Below are 20,256 nucleotides of genomic sequence, written 5' to 3'. Positions count from 1 at the left end.
CCACGCCTCCGTCACATTTCAAAACAAAATCGACCAAAATTCCAACAAATTGACAATTCCACTTCAAAATTCCATCAAATTCATTGCATTTTCCATCCAAATTTCAACAACGTAAAGTTCCTTGTCTTCTAGCCCCAATTCCAGACCCATAACAGCCGCAACCAGCCCAAAATCTAGTCTACGCAAGAAAAAGCCCCGCAAACCAACGACAGCAAAAGTTTAGCCCAAATAGGTCAATTTCCAGCTTAATTCACCAATCAGCAAAGCCAGCAGCCAGCTCATTTTAGCAAGTAGTTTCCAATTATTAACAAAATCTTCGAGAAATCAGCAAGCTGATACCAAAATTCAGGTAAGGATGCGTTTGGAATTGAGGTACTGTAACTTTTAAGTTACAGCTGTTGTCAAAAAAAAATTATAATTATGAAACAAATGTTAATAATATATAGGGATATTATCATTTTCCCACCAAATGTATTCTGACACATCATGTCAGTACCACGGTTTGGTAAAACTATCAATTTACCACCAAACATTTAAACTGTTAGCATTTTCCCACAATTCCGTTAAAACTCAGTTAATATGTAACGAAAAATTCCTAAAGGGTCAATTTTACCCCTGGAGCATAAAAGACCATGTAATTAACCTTTTATGAATTTTGTAATTAAATCATCATTTATTGTTCTTCCTTCTTAAAGGACAAAAATTACCTTTTATGAATTTTGTAAAATTGACCTTGTGGTATTAGGTAATTCATAAATTGATTTAATTTATTTAATTTTTAAAGGGCAAATTTATTTATTTAATTTTTTGTGTAAAATTATTATCATCATATCAAAGATTAAATTGCTTCTTTTGCACATTCTTTTTTTTTTTTTTTTGCCCTTTCATAAATTGAGTTTTAGTAGTAGAATAAATTGTCTTTAGCTCGTCAATTTAATAAATAAATTTGTCCTTTAAAAATTAAATAAATTAAATCAATTTATGAAGTACCTAGCACCACACGGTCAATTTTACAAAATTTATAAATGGTAATTTTTGTCCTTTAAGAAGGAAGAACAACAAATGATGATTTAATTAAAAAATTCATAAAAGGTTAATTACATAGTCTTTTACGCTCCAGGGGTAAAATTGACCTTTTATAAATTTTCTATTACATATTAACTGAGTTTTAACGGAATGGTGGGAAAATGCTAACAGTTTAAACGTTTTGTGGTAAATTGATAGTTTTACCAAACCATGGTACTAACATGATGTGTCAGAATACCTTTGGTGGAAAAATGATAATATCCCTAATATATATTAAATATAAATTTTAAATAATAATTTTGATAAAATTATTAAAGATATAATAAATTTTGTATTATACAAGTGAAAATTCATATCAACATAGTTTAAAAGCTACAGCAGCTAGGGTTTATCAAACACTTTAGTGCTGTAGCTTTTAAACTACAGCTGCCCAACCTCAATCTCAAACGCACCCTAAATCTTTTCTTCATCAAATTCATTGAATTTCCATGTCAGTTACAACATTATCGAGTTTCTTGTCATGTTGTTTGTTTTCACTGGATTTTCGCAAGTATTTGATTTAACAGTGGTTCTCACCGGATCTAGCTCAAACCCGATTCAAATAAATAAATTTATATTAACAGGGAGATTGGGCTAATAAGGGTTTAAGTGTGTTTTTCTATATTTGAAGTAAGTGGTTGAGATGGTCTGAATAGTGAATTGAGGTGGTCATATGAGAGAATAATGTTGAGAGTTGATATAAGAAGCTCAAGTGCTCAAGAATAACCCAAATGAACCTAGGATAGTCAATATACCTAAGGTGGTTTAGATGAGCTTACATACTAAATATGAATTGGGCATCAAAATCTTCATAACAGGTAAAAATAAGCATAAAAATAAATGAACATAAGATTTTACATTGTTCGATCCTTTGACCTACATCAATGGGAATAACCTCATCTCCAATCTATTATAAATGAAGTATTACATGATTTTCATTATAATATAAATAAAACCTTATTAAGGCCTATTCATGATGAATGATAACATGATGGAAATATATGGTTTTTTTTTCTAAAAGAAGAATAAGGATAAAACTCTCTTGGAATATGAGGTGGTTAAGATATTCTATTAAGTTATTAAAAATAGAAGAAATCCTGAAAATGGTGTAAGAGACGGATGAAACAGCCCAAAGATCTCAAGAGATTTGGAGAGAGCAAAAAAAAGAAAAAGGATATTATAGAGATTTTACTCAATTGAGCTTGTTAGTTAAAACTACAAGTGGTGTTTATTAGGTGAACCCTTGTCCACATGGTGCTTATTGATTGGGCAATTCCGTTGTCTCTATAAAGATAGTTTTAGAGATAGTGAGGTGTTCTCTGATAATTGGTTACCTATGTAGATTTGATTCCTTTTTCTAAGGATAAAAGATAAAGAATTATTACTCAATGATGTTGACATTTAGTGAGTACACGAGAGACCTAAATATCTCTTAATTTATTCTGGCTTTGCCCTTTTGAGTGAGGTAAATTTATTAAAGTTACACTCATTTCTGATTGGCTCACGTGGAGCAGTCGAGGTGTCACTTTACCAATTAAGTTTTCCTTTATTATTCATTTCAAAGTCTCATATTGTTATTGGGTCATAAATAATCTTCCAAATCTATCCCAAAACTAGGGATGACAAAGTTTGGATCCGAATACGTATTGATATTTTTATATTCGAATCCGCATAAATTAAAATTCTATAATTTAAAATATAATTTAAAGTTCAATAATTTATTTGATAATATCAAATAAAATTCAATCACAATTTAACAATAAAAAATTTAATACCTAAAATAACATATAACATCATAAATTCACAAATAAAAATACCATAACATAAATCAAACATCAAGAACGACATAAAATCTAAGTTTAACATAACAAATCCACAAATAAAATTATAAAAACACTACAAATCCACATAAAATAATGTGGATCCCAATATATTTTTCAACTTAATTTAGCTTATATATTTTTTAATTAATCTTATTATTTTTTTTTCATTTAGTTTATATACTTTTTCATTTAATTTTAATTTAATAAATAATTTAATTAAAAAATAATGCGGATCTAGATATTCATTTTTCACACATATTCTAAGTTTTAGCATCTAGATATGCATTTTTTCATGTGCAAATTTGAATTTTTTCGGATCTTTCCAAATCTAGGCCAAGCCCAGATTTTTTTGTCATCCCTACCTAAAATATTGTTCTTTTTTTTTTTTGGTATTTTTCTTGATCCGACCTTTGTAATTAAAGAGTAAATTCTCAAGTAATAATCCATACTAATTCAAGCTTGCACTTAATTTTTTTGTTTTTATTTCTATTCTCTCTAAAATAGAAAGAGACGAAAAAAAAAGTACACAAGGAAGTAGTCGATAATCACATACTATTTAATTAATAAAGATTAATTCACAAATATTTTAAAATTTTTTATATTAAACACTTGTTTCATTTTATTTTTTTATTTTTTTGTTTAAGGGCTTAGTTAAGTAGTATTTAAGCATTTTTATTTGGCTAGCCATTCGAGTTCGAATATAAATTATGACATATCTAATATATTGTGGTGACCCTTTTCCTATTTATAATTTTTAAAGTACAATAATGCAACTGATTTTCAACATTTGAGTTTTAATTTGAATATGTGACAACTTATTTGTAACTAACACATTATACTAAACTTTAATAGCCAACATAATATAGCTAATAATTAATTTATTTGAACCATGATGTGAATAATTAATCACATCAATTGAGCTCAAATTAGAATTCAAACACGAAAATTCTAGCATTATTTAATATGGTATTAACTAACTCTATTAATCTAAGACGGCTCCTTTTAGTAGAGTCAAGTCTTAGCATACATATCCATTCGGGCAAACTTGGCATTTGGACAAGTGCAGGCTGCTAGTTCATGCCATTAGTAGTTGGAGTCTCCATTTGAAAATGGAGACTTAAATTTCCTTTTAATTGTGTGGAGATAATTTTTTCCTTTATGAAACATGAATTATGAATGGCAAAAAGTGGGATAGAAAAGGGTTTTTTCAAGTTCAGGCCTAAACCCATTAGAGAACAAGTACTAGGACTGGGTGTATCGCGGGCCTAGACCGAACTTGGACAAGACTTGGGCTTTCACTTATTTTTTTTAATTATTTTTAATTATTATAAATTTAAAATGAGTTAATAATTAATAAGTTATTATAATAAATAATGAATTAAAAAAATAAAATATTATAAAATAAAATAAATAAAAATTAAAAATATTAAATTTTTTAATATTAAATTTTTTAATTTAAACATTCTCTTAATTAATTAGCATTTAATGTAAAACAGCCACATGAATTATCTGAATGTAAATATAAAACTGCTAGCAGACGTAGTTACAACTTAACACATTCATTAAGCCGTTCATTTGATTTGTGGACGACTATCACTGATAAATCTTTTGAAGCATTCCTAACCGTACACGTGTCACAGCAGACATTTATGACCCTCTGCAAAGATGCCCTGCAATCCCCTGCATTATTGTCGTTGTCCTTTTATACGCGCTCAAGTCCCCAAGCACAGTTCAAATAATTATGGCCACGTCAGCACGCACTGGACTATTTGAATCAGAAAAACTCACCTACTGAAAGCTTCCCCCACGTGGCCCCACAACTACCATCATCTCATTCCCGTGATGCAGTCCGTCATCCGTACGACACTGCTAAAGTCATAATGCTGACTCAAAATTGAGGTTTTGGGTGCAGTTCACCGTCTTAATTTGGGCAATAATTGGAGCAAATCTTTAACACTAACAAGGGTTTATATTTATTATTGTAATATATAATATCATATTAGTGATAATTAAATATTTATTAGTGCCAGACTACAAAGATTAAGTAACATATGCTTCAAAAAAAAAAAAAATTTGCAGTCTAGCCAAATAATTAAAAATTCAGCCATTTAATAGTATCAATTTATGAACACGAATATCATAGTGTCAACCTACTTATTAAGCTTAAAAATATCTCAATTAAGATGCCACTTAAATACTTGTTCACTTCGTTATTCTGTTCTTCACGTGTAATCAAATTGAACCTATCAATCAATTTCTATGAGGGCAGCGAACTTTAGAGCAGATTTTTATTTAAAAAAAAAATTAACCCCCCACTAATTAAAAAAATGAACACTTGACCACTTACATTATTTATTATGTAAACAATATTTTTTCAAAATGGGCACTCCGGCTTAAGATCTAAATTATCAATACGGTCACCATCTAACAATCGCTTTGCTGGGACCCACCTGACATCATTCATTTAAGAAAACAAAATTGAATACTAAAATGTGTGTCGTGTATAAAAATTATGGACAGTCTGTATAAAGTGGAGTACGCTTGTTTCATTTCCTCCTTCTCCGAATCTGCGAAACAAGCGTTACCGAACCTTGCGGTCAGTCAGTCTCAGATTAATTCATTATTTTTCAATTTTAATTCAAAAAATAATAAAGATTGCAAATGGAATTATTATTTTTTATTTATTATATTCACGTAATCACATGCATGCTGGTCTCTGTTAGCGATGGCTGAAACTGATTTCTGTTCATAAAAGATTGCAAATGGAATTATTATTTTTTATTTATTATATTCACGTAATCACATGCATGCTGGTCTCTGTTAGCGATGGCTGAAACTGATTTCTGTTCATCAAATTGCAGGTTATTGAATGAAAATTCGAATTTTGAAAAAAATAAATAAATAAAAATAAAATTTATTTTTTAAAAAGAAGGAAAAAAAGATGGATACGCTGTGTACGGTAGCTGAGTGCAACGAATGTGATTTCTCGAAGCTATCAGAGAAGCCGAGGTCATTGAATATGGACAGAGAAAGACAGAGATCGTTCGATGAGCGGTCGCTTAGTGAACTGTCCATTGGATTTTCGCCACGTGTAATGACAAGGAGCGCCGATAACGCCAACGCCAACGCCAACTTTTCTCGGTTAGTGATCGATCATAATCCAGACGCACCGTTTTCGCCCGGTAGAAGGTCGGGATTCAACACGCCGCGATCGCTGATTGGCTACGAGCCGCACCCGATGGTCGGCGAAGCTTGGGATGCTCTGCGCCGTTCGTTAGTCTATTTTCGCGGCAATCCGGTCGGCACCATTGCTGCATTGGATAGTTCTGAGGAAGAGCTTAACTATGATCAGGTATATAATAAAATGTTTCAGGCTTTCAACCTTTTGTTACATTTACATGTATATGGTGCCTACGTCTGTGTTTACATAATTGTTAGCAAATTTAGTGCTGAATTGTAGTAAATAGTAGTAACTTAACGGGGAATTGCAAAGAGCCATGTACAGGTATGCATAGGGACGGCTCTACACAGACATTTTTGTCTAGTGTGGACGTCCGTACTTAAGAAAATGCAAAATGGTTTGTAATTGCTGCCAATTTAGTGCTGAATTGTAGTAACTCAACGTGGAATTGCCAAGAGCCATGTAGAAGTATGCGTAGGGACATCTCTATACGGACTTTTTTTTTTTAAAATATATTTGCATGTAGAATTTTTTGTCTAGTGCGGAAGTATGTATTTTAGAAAATGTAAAACGGTTGTGTACTTGCTACTAATTTGTGCTGAATTGTAGTGACTTAATGCGGAATCACAAAGAGCCAGGTAGAAGTATGCATATGGGAGTCTAAACTCTTGAGCTGTTATATATAGTATTGTGTCTATTGACAAAGTTAAACTTTATATTGCCATAAGATTTATGTAGGAAAATATGATCTCTTAATTGGAGATCTTATACTATGGACTTTGAATTAGTGGAACTAGAAGGCTCTATTTGTGCAAATTTATTGTCTCTGTGCATTGTATATATATATTTGTTCTGTGCTTGGGCCGCTTGGTTTTGTGTATGAGGCTGGTGTTGGAAAAGTGTACGGTTGGTGTGTGTGGTGGTATGAATGGGAGTTTATTTGTGCAGGTGTTTGTCAGAGATTTTGTTCCAAGTGCGTTGGCCTTTTTGATGAATGGGGAACCAGAGATAGTAAAGAACTTTATTTTGAAGACGCTTCGGCTGCAATCGTGGGAGAAAAAGATTGATAGGTTTCAGCTTGGGGAAGGAGTGATGCCAGCTAGTTTCAAAGTGCTTCATGATCCAATCCGGAACACTGAGACTTTAATAGCTGATTTTGGGGAGAGTGCAATAGGAAGGGTGGCTCCTGTTGATTCTGGCTTCTGGTGGATCATATTACTTCGGGCCTACACAAAGTCAACGGGAGACAGTTCGTTGGCTGAGCTGCCCGAATGCCAGAAGGGTATGCGGCTAATTCTGAGTTTATGTCTCTCGGAAGGTTTTGACACATTCCCTACTCTTCTATGTGCTGATGGATGCTGCATGATTGATCGAAGAATGGTGAGTGCTCACAGGATATTATCAGTTTCAGATTTAAGGTTGCAACTTAATTTATCAATAATTAGCTTTTAAAAAAATGTAAATGAACTTCTTTCTGCTTAATGTAACACGTAGCACTTAGTTTCCTTTCTTACAATCCATTCTAAACTGCTTACTCCTGGCTCCCATGAGTTGATGCCAACTTGAAACAGATTTAATGGTCTACTTCATTAGTTCAGCGCTCTGTTTTCTTTCCTTCTCTTTCTGCATTGTTGCTTGAGAAACTTGAGAAAAAAAAAGGATCAGTCCATTGAACACCAGATGTCAGTCTGTTGAACACCAAACGTTTGCTTTTCATTGACGATGATATTGAGATTTTCTAGTATACCTAATAGACAACTACTTTTTCTGTCATTCCTATTCCAACACCTATTGACCCAGAACGTAGTTGACAGATTAATTGTATTGGATTTTCCAATAATTGGCATTGATGGCATGCTTGTGAATTGCGATTTGGGTTGCCCATAGTAGCAGTTATTTTACTTTATCCTTCAATATGCATTTACATTTTACATATTTTCAGGGTGGTTAGGCGTACCCCATTGAAGTTGGTTTATGAAATGAAATGTGGTCTTTTATCTTCTTTATGCTGCAATTCTACATCATCAGCTTCATCATTTTTACATATTTTCAGGGTGTTTATGGATACCCAATTGAGATACAGGCCCTGTTCTTCATGGCTTTAAGATGTGCTTTGGTTTTACTCAAGCAAGATGACGAGGGAAAGGAATTTGTTGAAAGAATAGTTAAACGTCTTCATGCCTTAAACTATCACATGAGAAGTTATTTTTGGCTAGATTTGAAGCAGCTTAATGATATATATCGATATAAAACAGAGGAGTATTCTCACACCGCAGTCAACAAATTTAATGTAATTCCAGATTCACTTCCAGAATGGGTTTTTGATTTCATGCCAATTAGAGGTGGCTACTTTATTGGCAATGTTAGCCCTGCTAAAATGGATTTCCGCTGGTTTGCCTTGGGCAATTGCATTGCTATTCTTTCATCATTGGCCACTGAAGAACAGTCAAATGCAATTATGGATCTTATAGAATCACGCTGGGAGGAGTTGGTTGGAGAAATGCCAATAAAGGTTTGCTATCCAGCAATAGAAAGCCATGACTGGAGAATCATTACAGGATGCGATCCAAAAAATACCAGGTGGAGTTACCACAATGGGGGATCTTGGCCAGGTATGTTCTGCTTTATACATCTTCTCAGAAAACCACTAGGATTGACTCAAACTCCTATACCATCTGGACTGCTAAGTGTCTTTAGTCAGAGTGATGCCTTGTGATAGTTGAATCTGCTATGCCTAGCTTTTGGCCAGCTGACCAGAATTTGCAGCTTCTTTTGCACACTATTGATGTTTCACTTTCTTACAAATTCAAAATCCCATTTATAAAGTATATTTCATTTCTTGTAAAACTGGGACTTGATAAGTTACAGAGATGAAGTTGATTTCTCCATCTCGTACCTACTAATAATTTTCAGCACCAAAATAGTTGGACCAACTCTTAATTGATCGTGATAGGACAATTGAAGTATTATATATTTCTGTTCAATACTTTTGATTCTTAGCTAAGATGTTTGCTTAGATATTCTTTTTGCCTTTGGCAACGGGTGCAGTACTTCTGTGGCTTCTCACTGCTGCATGTATAAAGACCGGGCGCCCTCAAATTGCTAGACGGGCCATTGAACTTGCTGAAAGCAGGTTGCTGAAAGATAGCTGGCCCGAGTATTATGATGGGAAGCTTGGTCGATACATCGGAAAACAGGCCCGCAAGTTCCAAACTTGGTCAATTGCCGGTTACTTGGTGGCAAAGATGATGTTAGAAGACCCATCTCATTTGGGAATGATATCACTCGAGGAAGACAAACAATTGAAACCCCTTTTGAGAAGATCACATTCATGGACATTCTGATGTGCATCACCTTGTCCATTTTAGCTATCAACCTTGTAACATGACGGTGATGTTGGAGAGGCACAGTAAGCAAGAGCTAGAATGAGTCTTTTGCCACTCTTAGTTTCATGTTTCCAGTTTCCATGTAGGGTGCTTTTAGGATGCATCATGTATCATGTCTTTTCCCTTTTCGCAATTTTGCTATGCCCTTTTTTTTTTCAATCTTGCCTTCTTCAAACACTTTTGATAGCTATATTTTCCTAATTTAATCATCTGGGTTTAGTCATGATGCATCAAAGACGAGATTAAACTTAAAAAAAGCACTTTCTCAAAACAAAATCACATTTAGAAATATGAATGAAAAGCTTTTTTCACTAATTGAAAGAACACTAAGAATGTACCTTTATATAGGTGTTACACGTATTCTCAGATGTACGTAGAAATTTATTGATTGCATAATCGTATCTGGGAGATTGCTGAGATCATGAAGATTTGAATTGAACGATTCTTTCAGCAACTCTTTCAGTCTGCCATGCTAAGATAGAATGCCCAAAACACAGCAAAGAGATTTGACTTTGATTTTCTTCAAGTCTGTGTATGAAGCCCTTAACGTGCTACTGCTTATAAGAAGCCTCACCACATGGAGTGTTATTTGAGTTACTAAATTTTTTTATCAGATTTACTGCCAAATTAAGCTTGCAATGAGATTCACTGAGGAAACATATAGTTAATTATTTGTCATCAATTAAAACATGCAAAAGTAAGGCATATATATTTATATCACGACATTAACATCATTATTGCTTCCTTAACAAAACTCGGAACATTATCAAACATATTTCACTTACAACATTGAGTCAGTTTCAAAAGATTTTTTTTTTTAATATGGGTATGTACATCATATTTGAAAAAAAATTATTTTTTAAAATTAATTCAATTCGAATCTATGAAAAATTTATTGGTTGCTCAATAAATAACACATATACCACATTATTTGCGGTAAAACATAAGATAAAATTTTAGAATAGCTACAGTTAATCTTTTTTATTAGGTTTAGATTTTAAATATATAAATAAAAGGGGGATTGCCACTTTCCCCCCTACAGTAATTAACATATACTATTTACTTCCCTACTGTTTTTAAAATGACCAAAAACCCTCATGACAGTATAAGTTTACAATATTACCCTTATTTTTAACTACTCTTTTATTTATATTTATTATAAATTAAATAAATTACATGAATAGAAACTAAATAAAAAAAATTAAGTATTAAAAACAATAAATATATATTTTGATATAAGCAAAAAAAATTAATAATAAATTTTTTTTCTAGTAATTATTTATTTTGTGAACATTTTCTTATAATAAACATTTTGTAATATTTTAAAATTAAATGTAAAAAGTATAGGCAAAATATTTTATTATTTAGGGAGATTGCCAATTTCCCCCTTACAGTAATCAACATATACCATTTTTCCCCCTACTGTTTTTATAATGGCCAAAAACCCCCCTGATAGCATAAGTTTACAATATTGCCCTTATTTTCAACTACTCTTTTATTTATATTTATTATAAATTAAATAAACCACATGAATAGAAACTAAATAAAAAATTAAGCATTAAAAAAAGAAATATATGTTTTGATATGAGAAAAAAATTAATAATAAAATTTTTTTCTTTTATTTATTTATTTTGTAAAAATTTTCTTATAATAAATATATAAGAAAGTTATTATAAAATAAAAAAAATTATTATAAGAAAACATGAATGACAAATAAAAATTTATTATAAGATAAATAATAAAATATTTTGCCTATACTTTTTACATTTAATTTTAAAATATTACAAAATATTTATTATAAGAAAATGTTCACAAAATAAATAATTACAAGAAAAAAAATTATTATTAATTTTTTGCTCATATCAAAATATATATTTCTTATTTTTAATACTTAATTTTTTTTATTTTGTTTCTATTCATGTAATTTATTTAATTTATAATAAATATAAATAAAAGAATAGTTAAAAATAAGGGTAATATTATAAACTTATACTGTCATGGGGGGTTTTTGGCCATTTTGAAAACAACAAGGGAGTAAATGGTATATGTTAATTACTGTAGGGGAGAAAGTGCCAATACTCCTATTATTTATCTTATAATAAATTTTTATTTGTCATTCAAGTTTTCTTATAATAATTTTGTTATCATTTTATAATAACTTTCTTATATATTTATTATAAGAAAATTTTTACAAAATAAATAAATACAAGAAAAAAAATTTATTATTAATTTTTTTCTCATATCAAAACATATATTTTCTTGTTTTTAATGCTTAATTTTTTATTTAGTTTCTATTCATGTGATTTATTTAATTTATAATAAATATAAATAAAACAGTAGTTGAAAATAAGGATAATATTGTAAACTTATACTATCAGGGGGGTTTTTGTCCATTATAAAAATAGTAGGGAGAGAAATGATATATGTCGATTACTGTAAGGGGGAAATTGGCAATCTCCCTAAATAAAATTTTGTAATATAAATAAAATAAAATAATAATAAATATAAATATAAATGCTCCTTAAAAAATAAAAATGAAGAAAACATTAATGTAGTAGTTAGTTATTGGTTACCCAACCCCACGTATACGCCTCTACGGTCAACCCATCGTGCGCCCATGCTCCAACCCAAAAAAATAGTCTACAAGACCATTTGGTCAAATAATTTTTCAGATCCGGACCCGATAATCCATACCCGACCGAGAGCGCAAATTAGGGTAAAAGCTCGTTTAATCTCTATATTTTGAAGTTAGTGCTCGTTTAGTTCTTATATTTTTAAAAATACCTCAAACCATCCCTACCATTAAATTATTAACACTTTTATTATTATCTTTTGTTCCTTTTAACTTATTTTTATAAAATTGCCCTATTATAATAATTTTTTAGACATTATTAAAAAGAAAAAATAACCCTATTATAATAATTTTTTTAGACATTATTAAAAAGGAAAAATAAATTACTAATTTAACACTAAAAAATAAAATAAAAAATATATATATTAATTTTTATGAAACACACTCTTGTGTTAAAATATTAATTTTTCTAAAAAAATTGATAATGTAATTTTTTACGATATTAATTTTTTAGACATACGTGAGTTTCTACAAAAATCAATATATACCTTTTTTGTTTTTATTTTATTTTTAAGTTTAATTTGATAATTTAATTTTTTATTAATATCCAAAAAAAAATATTATTATAAAAATATAATATTATAAAAGTAAATTAAAAAAAATAATGGTATAAGTGTCAATATTTAATAACAAAGACATTTTAAGGTGTTTTAAAAATACAAAAATTAAATGTACACTAATATAGGATTAAACAAACTTTTACCCCGCAAATTATATTCGGAGCAGAGCTAAAACCGATGTATCATCACTAGAGAGCAAAGCCCCAATCGGAAACTCAATTGTCTCGCTCTCTCTAAATTACATCTCACTCTCTCGCACTTTCTCTTAATTTCCGGTAAAATATTTTTAGACCGCTCATGAGGGCGCCGAAGAGGCCGATCCACGCGGTTTCGACATGGGTCCGGCGACAGCCGCCGAAAGTGAAGGCATTTTTGGCGGTGGTCTCCGGCATGGCAGCGCTGGTTTTGCTCCGATTCATTGTACACGACCACGATAACCTCTTCGTTGCTGCCGAGGCCGTGCACTCCATTGGAATCTCCGTGTTAATATACAAGCTCATGAAAGAGAAAACTTGTGCTGGTAATTGATAACAGAAGAAAAAAATTAAAATATAAAGCTTTTTGGATCTTTTCGTAATAAATTTTATTTTTTGGATGGGTTTTACATATTGATTTTGCGAAGAAATTATTATTTTTTCTTTATTACTTGTAGTTTCTAAAGTTGGGATTTTGTGATGAATGCGAAATTTTAGGGTTTGTTATTTATTGCTGTTCAGTTTGATGATGTGTTTGTTTGTTGGATGATAGATTGTGGTGAGTCAAGAAGAGAAAGTTTGGGATTTGTTGACGAATTGGGCGTTTTGATTTATTGTTTTTATATTTATATTTGTTGAATTGTACTTTTTTTTTGCTTTTAATTAGGGTTTCTAAGTTAGGTTGATTGGGAATTTCTAATGTGATGATGCTTGGGTAAATATGATCGCACTTTCACACTTTTTTCATTTGGTTGGTTGGTCAGTGATAATCTTGTATTTTTTTCTTTTGCTTGCTTAAATTGTTTCTTTGAGAAGGATAGTCCCGTGCTTTTTATTTATTTTTGATCCTTTCTGATGTTTTGAGTATGTTTGGTTCCTCAAAATGTGACGCAAAAGAAAAGGGAAGATAATGATGTTTTCTAGAACATGTGATTTATAATTAAAATTTTTTTTTTAAAGATATGGTCGCACAATTTTATCACTAGACTTGTTCAGGAGGTTCTACAATTCAAGAATAGATCCTTATTATGGTAATTATGGGGTAGAGACTCGTTTATTAAGTTGAAGACATGTCTACCAATGTTGCCTTACTTAAATAAGTTTATATTTATTTGGCCTTAGTTGATATTACAGAGCTTTTGTCTAGGTAATATTTTCTTCTTGATATAATGTCTGTGATTTCTTTTCAAGACGGCTGTGTAGGTTATTATCTTTAGACTGCCTCAGTCATTAAAATTCTTTTGATTATTTGCAGGACTGTCACTCAAATCCCAGGAACTAACAGCTATTTTCTTAGCTGTGAGGCTATACTGTAGTTTTGTGATGGAATATGATATACACACCCTACTGGATTTAGCTACTTTGGCTACGACCCTTTGGGTTATTTATATGATCCGTTTCAATCTAAGGTCTAGTTACATGGAGGACAAGGACAACTTTGCAATATATTATGTGGTAAGTTTTCTACCATTTATGCCTATTTTTCTAGTTTTTTAAACAACAGTCAATTATATCTGTAAGGGCACTGATCATATTTTTGTGATGTCTATCAGTCATTGTTTCCGGGTTTCATATGTGTTCTTTATTTGTAGAAATGGTTAAACAATTTATCTATTGTCTGTGTAAAAGCAAAAATCTTTTATGAAAAGATGATCACGTTACTTGTATTTTTGCTTTGCACTCCAGGCTAGTTTGTCATTTAAAATGTTTTGCAGTTAATACATATCTAGAAATGGATTTGCAGGGTAAACTAATTGGTCTCCTGATTTACTGAGGGTTTATCTTGCTTACCATATAAAAAAGCTATTTCTTCCCTGCTTTTCAAAATCTGCTATGGGATGATATGAACTTTTTAAAAAATTTACTGAACTCTAAAATTAGCTTTTAGCTACTCAAAATCACTTTTGAGTCTCCCAACAACAATCCCAAATGGGTCCTCAGTTTACGCTGGCCAGATTCTGCAAATTAATCGTGATTGTGTTAGTTGTGCCTTCTTTTGAACTTATTTATTCGTTTGTGAAAGCAATATCCTGTTTAAAATTTTGGTACAGGTGGTACCCTGTGCAGTATTGGCTCTGTTAATTCATCCATCGACTTCGCATAATATATTGAATAGGATTTTCTGGGCTTTCTGTGTTTATCTGGAAGCTGTTTCAGTACTGCCCCAGTTGCGGGTGATGCAGAACACAAAGGTACCTTTTTCTAGGTGGCAACATATATGCTTATTAGCTTGAAATTGGTCCATTTTTCTATCCTAAATAATATTGCTTTTATTGATAAACCCTTCCAAATAATGATCTTCTTTTTTTATTTTTTTCAGATTGTTGAACCATTCACAGCCCATTATGTATTTGCGCTTGGTGTTGCGAGGTTTTTGAGCTGTGCCCACTGGGTTCTCCAGGTCTTATTCCATAGTGTTGAAATTCGCGTAGTGATTTAGCTTAGGTTAATAGCCTGTTTTGTGGCACTTCTAATTGTGTTCTTCGTTCAATATTGGCCATGCTGTTTGTGCTGATGTTTGGAGTCTAATTGAAATTGTGCTGGAACAATGACTTTAGAGTCTAATTGAAACTGTGCTGGTACAATTACTTTAGGCAAAATATACTACTCTTAGAGAACAGGATTGATCGGGATCTTGATGATTTCTGCTTCTAAATTTGATTTGACGCATTTACTGGCTAGCAACACACAGTGGAAATTTGAGTCGTTTTAATAATATTCCAGAAACTTTTTTGCGTACATCAACATGGGAGAATTCATACATGGTATCTTATATGTTATTGCCGCTGGGCATCTTATCTACACCCACTAGAACCAATTTAGGTATCGCATTTTCCCCCTACCACATATGCCACCAGCAGAGTAAGCTTTCATTTCCCAGTGTTTCGCACCCTACAAGAATACTGTTCAAGCTACCACTACTGTTATAAGGATGTGGATACTAGTTTGGGTTTGAATCCTACTCACGTCAGGGTTGGGGAGAGATTTGGTTTTCTTTTATGCAATGTTGAGAAAAAGAGAGGAGGGGGGGGGGGGGGGGGGAGGACTATTGGTACGGGGAACATGATTTGCCTATGTAGCTCTTTGATTAACTCATATGTTTCTAAACGGATTAAGATATTTTAGAAATAGTACTTGATTTGCTTGTTCGTTTAATATTTCTCTTCTGTCATTGGCATTTATTGTGGTGTTTTTACTGATTGCATGTTTAAATCTGCTGTTGGTGCTTTGTGTATGTTGCTTTTAACAGGTTCTGGATAGTCGTGGACACTTGCTGGTAGCCCTGGGCTATGGATTATGGCCTTCGATGGTGCTTATCTCAGAGATTGTCCAAACTTTCATCTTAGCGGACTTCTGTTACTACTATGTCAAAAGGTTGGTTGCAAATCTTTTAAGTGCTTATCCCTCTCTTTCATTTATTTTGATGAACCGTATGTATATGTAAAACCTTATTGAATGTAGTTTCCCCAGTACTGTTACTGTTATGTAGGTAACAATTATTCTTTGCTTTGCAGTGTCTTTGGCGGACAGCTAGTCCTCCGACTTCCCTCCGGGGTGGTGTAATTGCAAAAAATTGTCGTGCATGGTCTATGAGCACATTGACATATACAATTAACTTTAATCAGAGCGTGTGGCTGGTGGTTCTGGTTCAAATTCCCATTTTGCTTTCGATTTTGGACTCCCTAGGTCTTGCAATCATGATTGGAAGTTAAATGGGTTGTTTAGGAAAGTTGGGGATGCAGGAAATTTGGGTGGATATTTATATTTGAAAATGATTTTATAGTCACTCAACTCTGCCAAGGCTGATCTTTTGCATACGATAAATGTTGGAAGCTTATGTTAGATTTTGTGGGCCTCCATCTTGTCATGCAATTAAAGTCAGACCTTATATTTTGAATGGCTACTGGTGTTGAATTAATGTGGGCACTGGGCGGCTTTCATATTATTACGTGTCATCTTATTAAAAACTTAATTTGTTTAGCATCGATATACAAGAAATAGAAAATATATATATTTTGATGCAATCCGCAGTAAGGTTTCATCATTGTTTTAGATGCCGGAGCTACCAATTAAGGCTGGAACTTACAGGTGGAATCTGTTGTAACACAAAATGTAGGACGAAGCTTCAAATAAAAGTTTTAAGGTGTTGGGAGTAGCTGAATTTATTACACAAAATAACAAACATAGGACACTGGGATTAACACAAACTGAGGCTTTGTTTTCTGTCTTAACGATTGTAAAACCAAGAGTATGAAACTACTCGAGCCACACTCTTATTTTCAGACGGTGAGATTCCTAGCAAGAATGCCCTCAAAGGTAATTCCAGGGCCAAAAGCCAGTATCAATCCCCAATCGGTGTCTTCATGATCCTGTGATTTCATTTTCAAACTCTCTTCCAACATATACTCCAGCACATACACAATGGTGTTGCTACTAGCATTCCCATAATCCATCAGAGCTCTTCTGCTGGCATTCAGTTTATCTGGCAACAAATTCAGTCTCTTTTCCAACTTATTCAATATCGCAGGCCCTCCGGGATGAACTGCCCAAAACATCTTGTTGTAATCATTGTTGGTAAATCCAATATTGCCCATTAGCTTGCCACAGAATCCTTCAATGTTATCCTCGATTATCTGAGGCAGCTCTCTTGCCAGCTTAAAGCTAATCCCCTCTTCCGTAAGCCTCCCGTCTATTGTTTTTTCGGTATTTGGCAAGAAGTTCTGGATTGCTGTGTGCAGCTCAAAGAGAGGCCTTTCACTGGGAACCGGGTCTGAGCCAACGATCATGGCTCCAGCACCATCACCAAAGAGTGCGACACCAACCAAGTCATATGGCCTTTCTGCACTTGGTGGCTTGAACCCAATAATTGTAGTTTCGGAAGTAGCTAGCAGAACTCTGCTTCCAGGATTGTTTTCAGCAATGTCCTTCGCCACACGCAGGCCAGAAACTCCACCAGAGCAGCCCATGAAGTAGAGCATGACACGCTGAGTCTCAGGACTGAGTCCAAGGCCTCTTGCCAAGTAGAGATCACCCCCAGGCAGCCGAGCTTCACTTGAGGAGACATAAACTACGTGGGTTATGTCTGTTATTGGCCTGCCCCAGCTCTTGATGCAAGCTTGTGAAGCTTCAATGGCCATTTGGGTGACAGCTTTGTTGCAGATATCAAGCCTTTGCTTCACAGTAGGAAGGCCTTCTATGGCAAGCTCAGGATATTTCTTCAGGATCTCGTCTGACATGACTACATATCTTGTTTTAACCGTTGTTGTCTTGCCTGTAAGATGATACCATATAAGGAGATGAATTAAGTCAATGTGAAGCAATGTGTAAGCTTAGTCAGAGATTGTATTTTGCCTCTACAGAATGCAAATAAATAAAAGAGGGGGAAGTGAAGAGAATGAAGAGTACAGAGTCGGGTTAGCTTCTGCTTGAGCTCGGGATCATCACAGTTGGTGTTCTTGAAGTACCCATCAACCAGAAATTCCTGCATGACAAGTTGGTGAGGGAAAGCCTTGCCAAGAGCCAGAATGGTAGCTTTGCCAGGGCTTGCCTTATTTGCGAAACCTGCTAAGCTGCCCATGCTTCTTCTCTATCAAAAGAAACGTTGATGAAACTTTCAGGAGGTGTGCTCAAACTGCCTGAATCCACAGTGAAGCTAATACACTGAATGGTACTTCTATTTATAGCAATCGCCAACAAGTTAAAATGTTAATATAAAAAGGGAACTTGAAAGCGGTAATTGACATTTTAAATATCCTGACACCAGAAATGAGCAATTCCTAAATAAATGAATTAGTTGGGAAGCAAGGGTTTCATGCGGGAAATGTTTATGGATCTTGATAGATATTTGGTGCAAGCACATCAATGTGTGAATCCGTGGCATCTTCCAGAGAATGTAGTTGTCCAAAGTAGAAGAAATACGATAAGACAAAATCCAATCGCTTGGAACCATTAAAGCATATCTTCGACGGTGCGAAATAATTAGCAGAATCGATCGTCGGTTAAGTAACTGAATGCAAGAAATCAAATAGCCGATTCTCAAAAAGTTCACATGACTAAGCAAATAATAGCTCGAACCATATGCATTTACCATTACAAGAAGTTTCTTTTGAGCGGATGGCTAACTAAAACGCATACCTACTCAAAACTATAACAATCAAGCAACAGCTCCGTATCTGGTGGTTTATGGAACTATGATTTATGAATATTTTGTGAATTATTTTTTCCAGGAAAATAAAAAGTCAGGACCAAGCGTGTCAAAGTTCAGAGAAGCGCTTTCCATTGATGAAATCAATGACTTGGGAGACTGACTGTTCAAGTGCAGCAGTAACTGCAACCAGATTTTGCATGAATTCCTCTGCAGTTGGCTTATCACCGTCCACTAAATCAGTTACAGCTTTCACAAATAGTGCAGGCACTTTAAAAAGATCAGCCACATATGCAACAGCAGCTCCCTGAAACCAAAATTCAGGGGAAAAAGAAATTAATCAATGTAGAAACACACGAAACATACACGTTGAAAGAAACTATTTGAATTTCCATTTCATATGTCATGTCCCGATATCATGTGATGTATGATAGCATATACGAGGATAGTAGTCTACTTTGCTTGAATATTCCTTTACTAAGAATGTAAATGGTTTTCAGCCATTAATGTACTTTGGCCTAAGATGCAATGTCAGATGCCGGTACAACATTTTTACCGAATAACTAAAACAACAAGAGATGAATCAGGAAGCATATATTGAACAGTACAGCTCAAATTGAAAAATAAACAATGAAAAAGGGAAACACGCCTTCACAAATAAATTTAATTTTCTATTTCATCATCTAAGAAGAAAAAAGGAAATGCTTCTTGGTCAAAGATATATCAGTAACAGGGCAGAAATTCAGCAGAAAAATTGGGGATGATTTATCAAAGGTTCATCACAAGTACTTATATGGGAAGAGTTTACAGGTAGGGCTTCACCAACAGCCATCTTGGAAGGCTCCCCTTCTTAGTGGATACTTAACGGAAGAAAAAGTGATGACAACTCTTCCCCTTCTATCCTATTTAACCAAATAGATAGAAAGAGGATGAGCCTCATCCCTTTTCTCTCTTCTCCTCTTTTCTTCACTTTCCCGGTCCTAATGCAGTTTAAGAGATAGCTAAAATTCGGCTCTTACCTCCATGTCTTTAATAGTTGCATCATTTGCAGTAATTGATGTTTCATCTTGTGAGGACATATCTAGAGAGTCACCCGTAGACAATTTGCAAACCTGAAGCAAGTATGCAAGAGTAAATGAAATTTGCAAAGAATTTCAGCATCATAAAGATAAAACCAAGTTTCACTTTAAATGAAGAAGCAATTTAGGATTATGAGTCTTAAGACTGGCATTTATAATTAATGGAGATCCTAAACAGACACAAAGGGCCC

General features: G+C 33.3%; 3 protein-coding genes and 1 pseudogene across 3 annotated transcripts; 2 read left to right on the top strand and 2 right to left on the bottom strand.

Moving 5' to 3' along the window:
- Positions 1-5,413: 5,413 nt before the first annotated feature.
- Positions 5,414-9,675, top strand: LOC18035546 (probable alkaline/neutral invertase B). The gene is made up of 5 exons (XM_006423521.2): positions 5,414-5,484; positions 5,750-6,240; positions 7,018-7,449; positions 8,123-8,681; positions 9,118-9,675. The coding sequence occupies exons 2-5, from the start codon at positions 5,830-5,832 to the stop codon at positions 9,411-9,413; spliced, it is 1,698 nt and encodes a 565-aa protein (XP_006423584.1). The 5' UTR covers positions 5,414-5,484; positions 5,750-5,829; the 3' UTR covers positions 9,414-9,675.
- A 3,097-nt stretch (positions 9,676-12,772) lies between these two features.
- On the top strand, positions 12,773-16,787 carry LOC18035059 (putative ER lumen protein-retaining receptor C28H8.4). The gene is made up of 6 exons (XM_006423519.2): positions 12,773-13,167; positions 14,097-14,296; positions 14,893-15,033; positions 15,162-15,242; positions 16,092-16,216; positions 16,357-16,787. Exons 1-6 carry the CDS (start codon positions 12,945-12,947, stop codon positions 16,403-16,405), a joined length of 819 nt encoding a protein of 272 aa, XP_006423582.1. The 5' UTR covers positions 12,773-12,944; the 3' UTR covers positions 16,406-16,787.
- Positions 16,788-16,855: 68 nt separating this feature from the next.
- On the bottom strand, positions 16,856-18,580 carry LOC18035447 (type III polyketide synthase B). The gene is made up of 2 exons (XM_006423518.2): positions 18,248-18,580; positions 16,856-18,113 (listed from the first exon to the last, which is right to left on the bottom strand). The coding sequence occupies exons 1-2, from the start codon at positions 18,417-18,419 to the stop codon at positions 17,122-17,124; spliced, it is 1,164 nt and encodes a 387-aa protein (XP_006423581.1). The 5' UTR covers positions 18,420-18,580; the 3' UTR covers positions 16,856-17,121.
- A 182-nt stretch (positions 18,581-18,762) lies between these two features.
- Positions 18,763-20,256, bottom strand: part of LOC18034773 — a 3,988-nt pseudogene continuing 2,494 nt past the window's right edge.

Source organism: Citrus clementina, unplaced genomic scaffold (genome assembly GCF_000493195.1).
Source record: "Citrus clementina cultivar Clemenules unplaced genomic scaffold, Citrus_clementina_v1.0 scaffold_8, whole genome shotgun sequence".
In the NCBI taxonomy this organism is placed as follows: Eukaryota; Viridiplantae; Streptophyta; class Magnoliopsida; order Sapindales; family Rutaceae; genus Citrus; species Citrus x clementina.
Note: the sequence above shows the minus strand (reverse complement) of the source record. Positions and strands in the feature narration are given on the sequence as shown.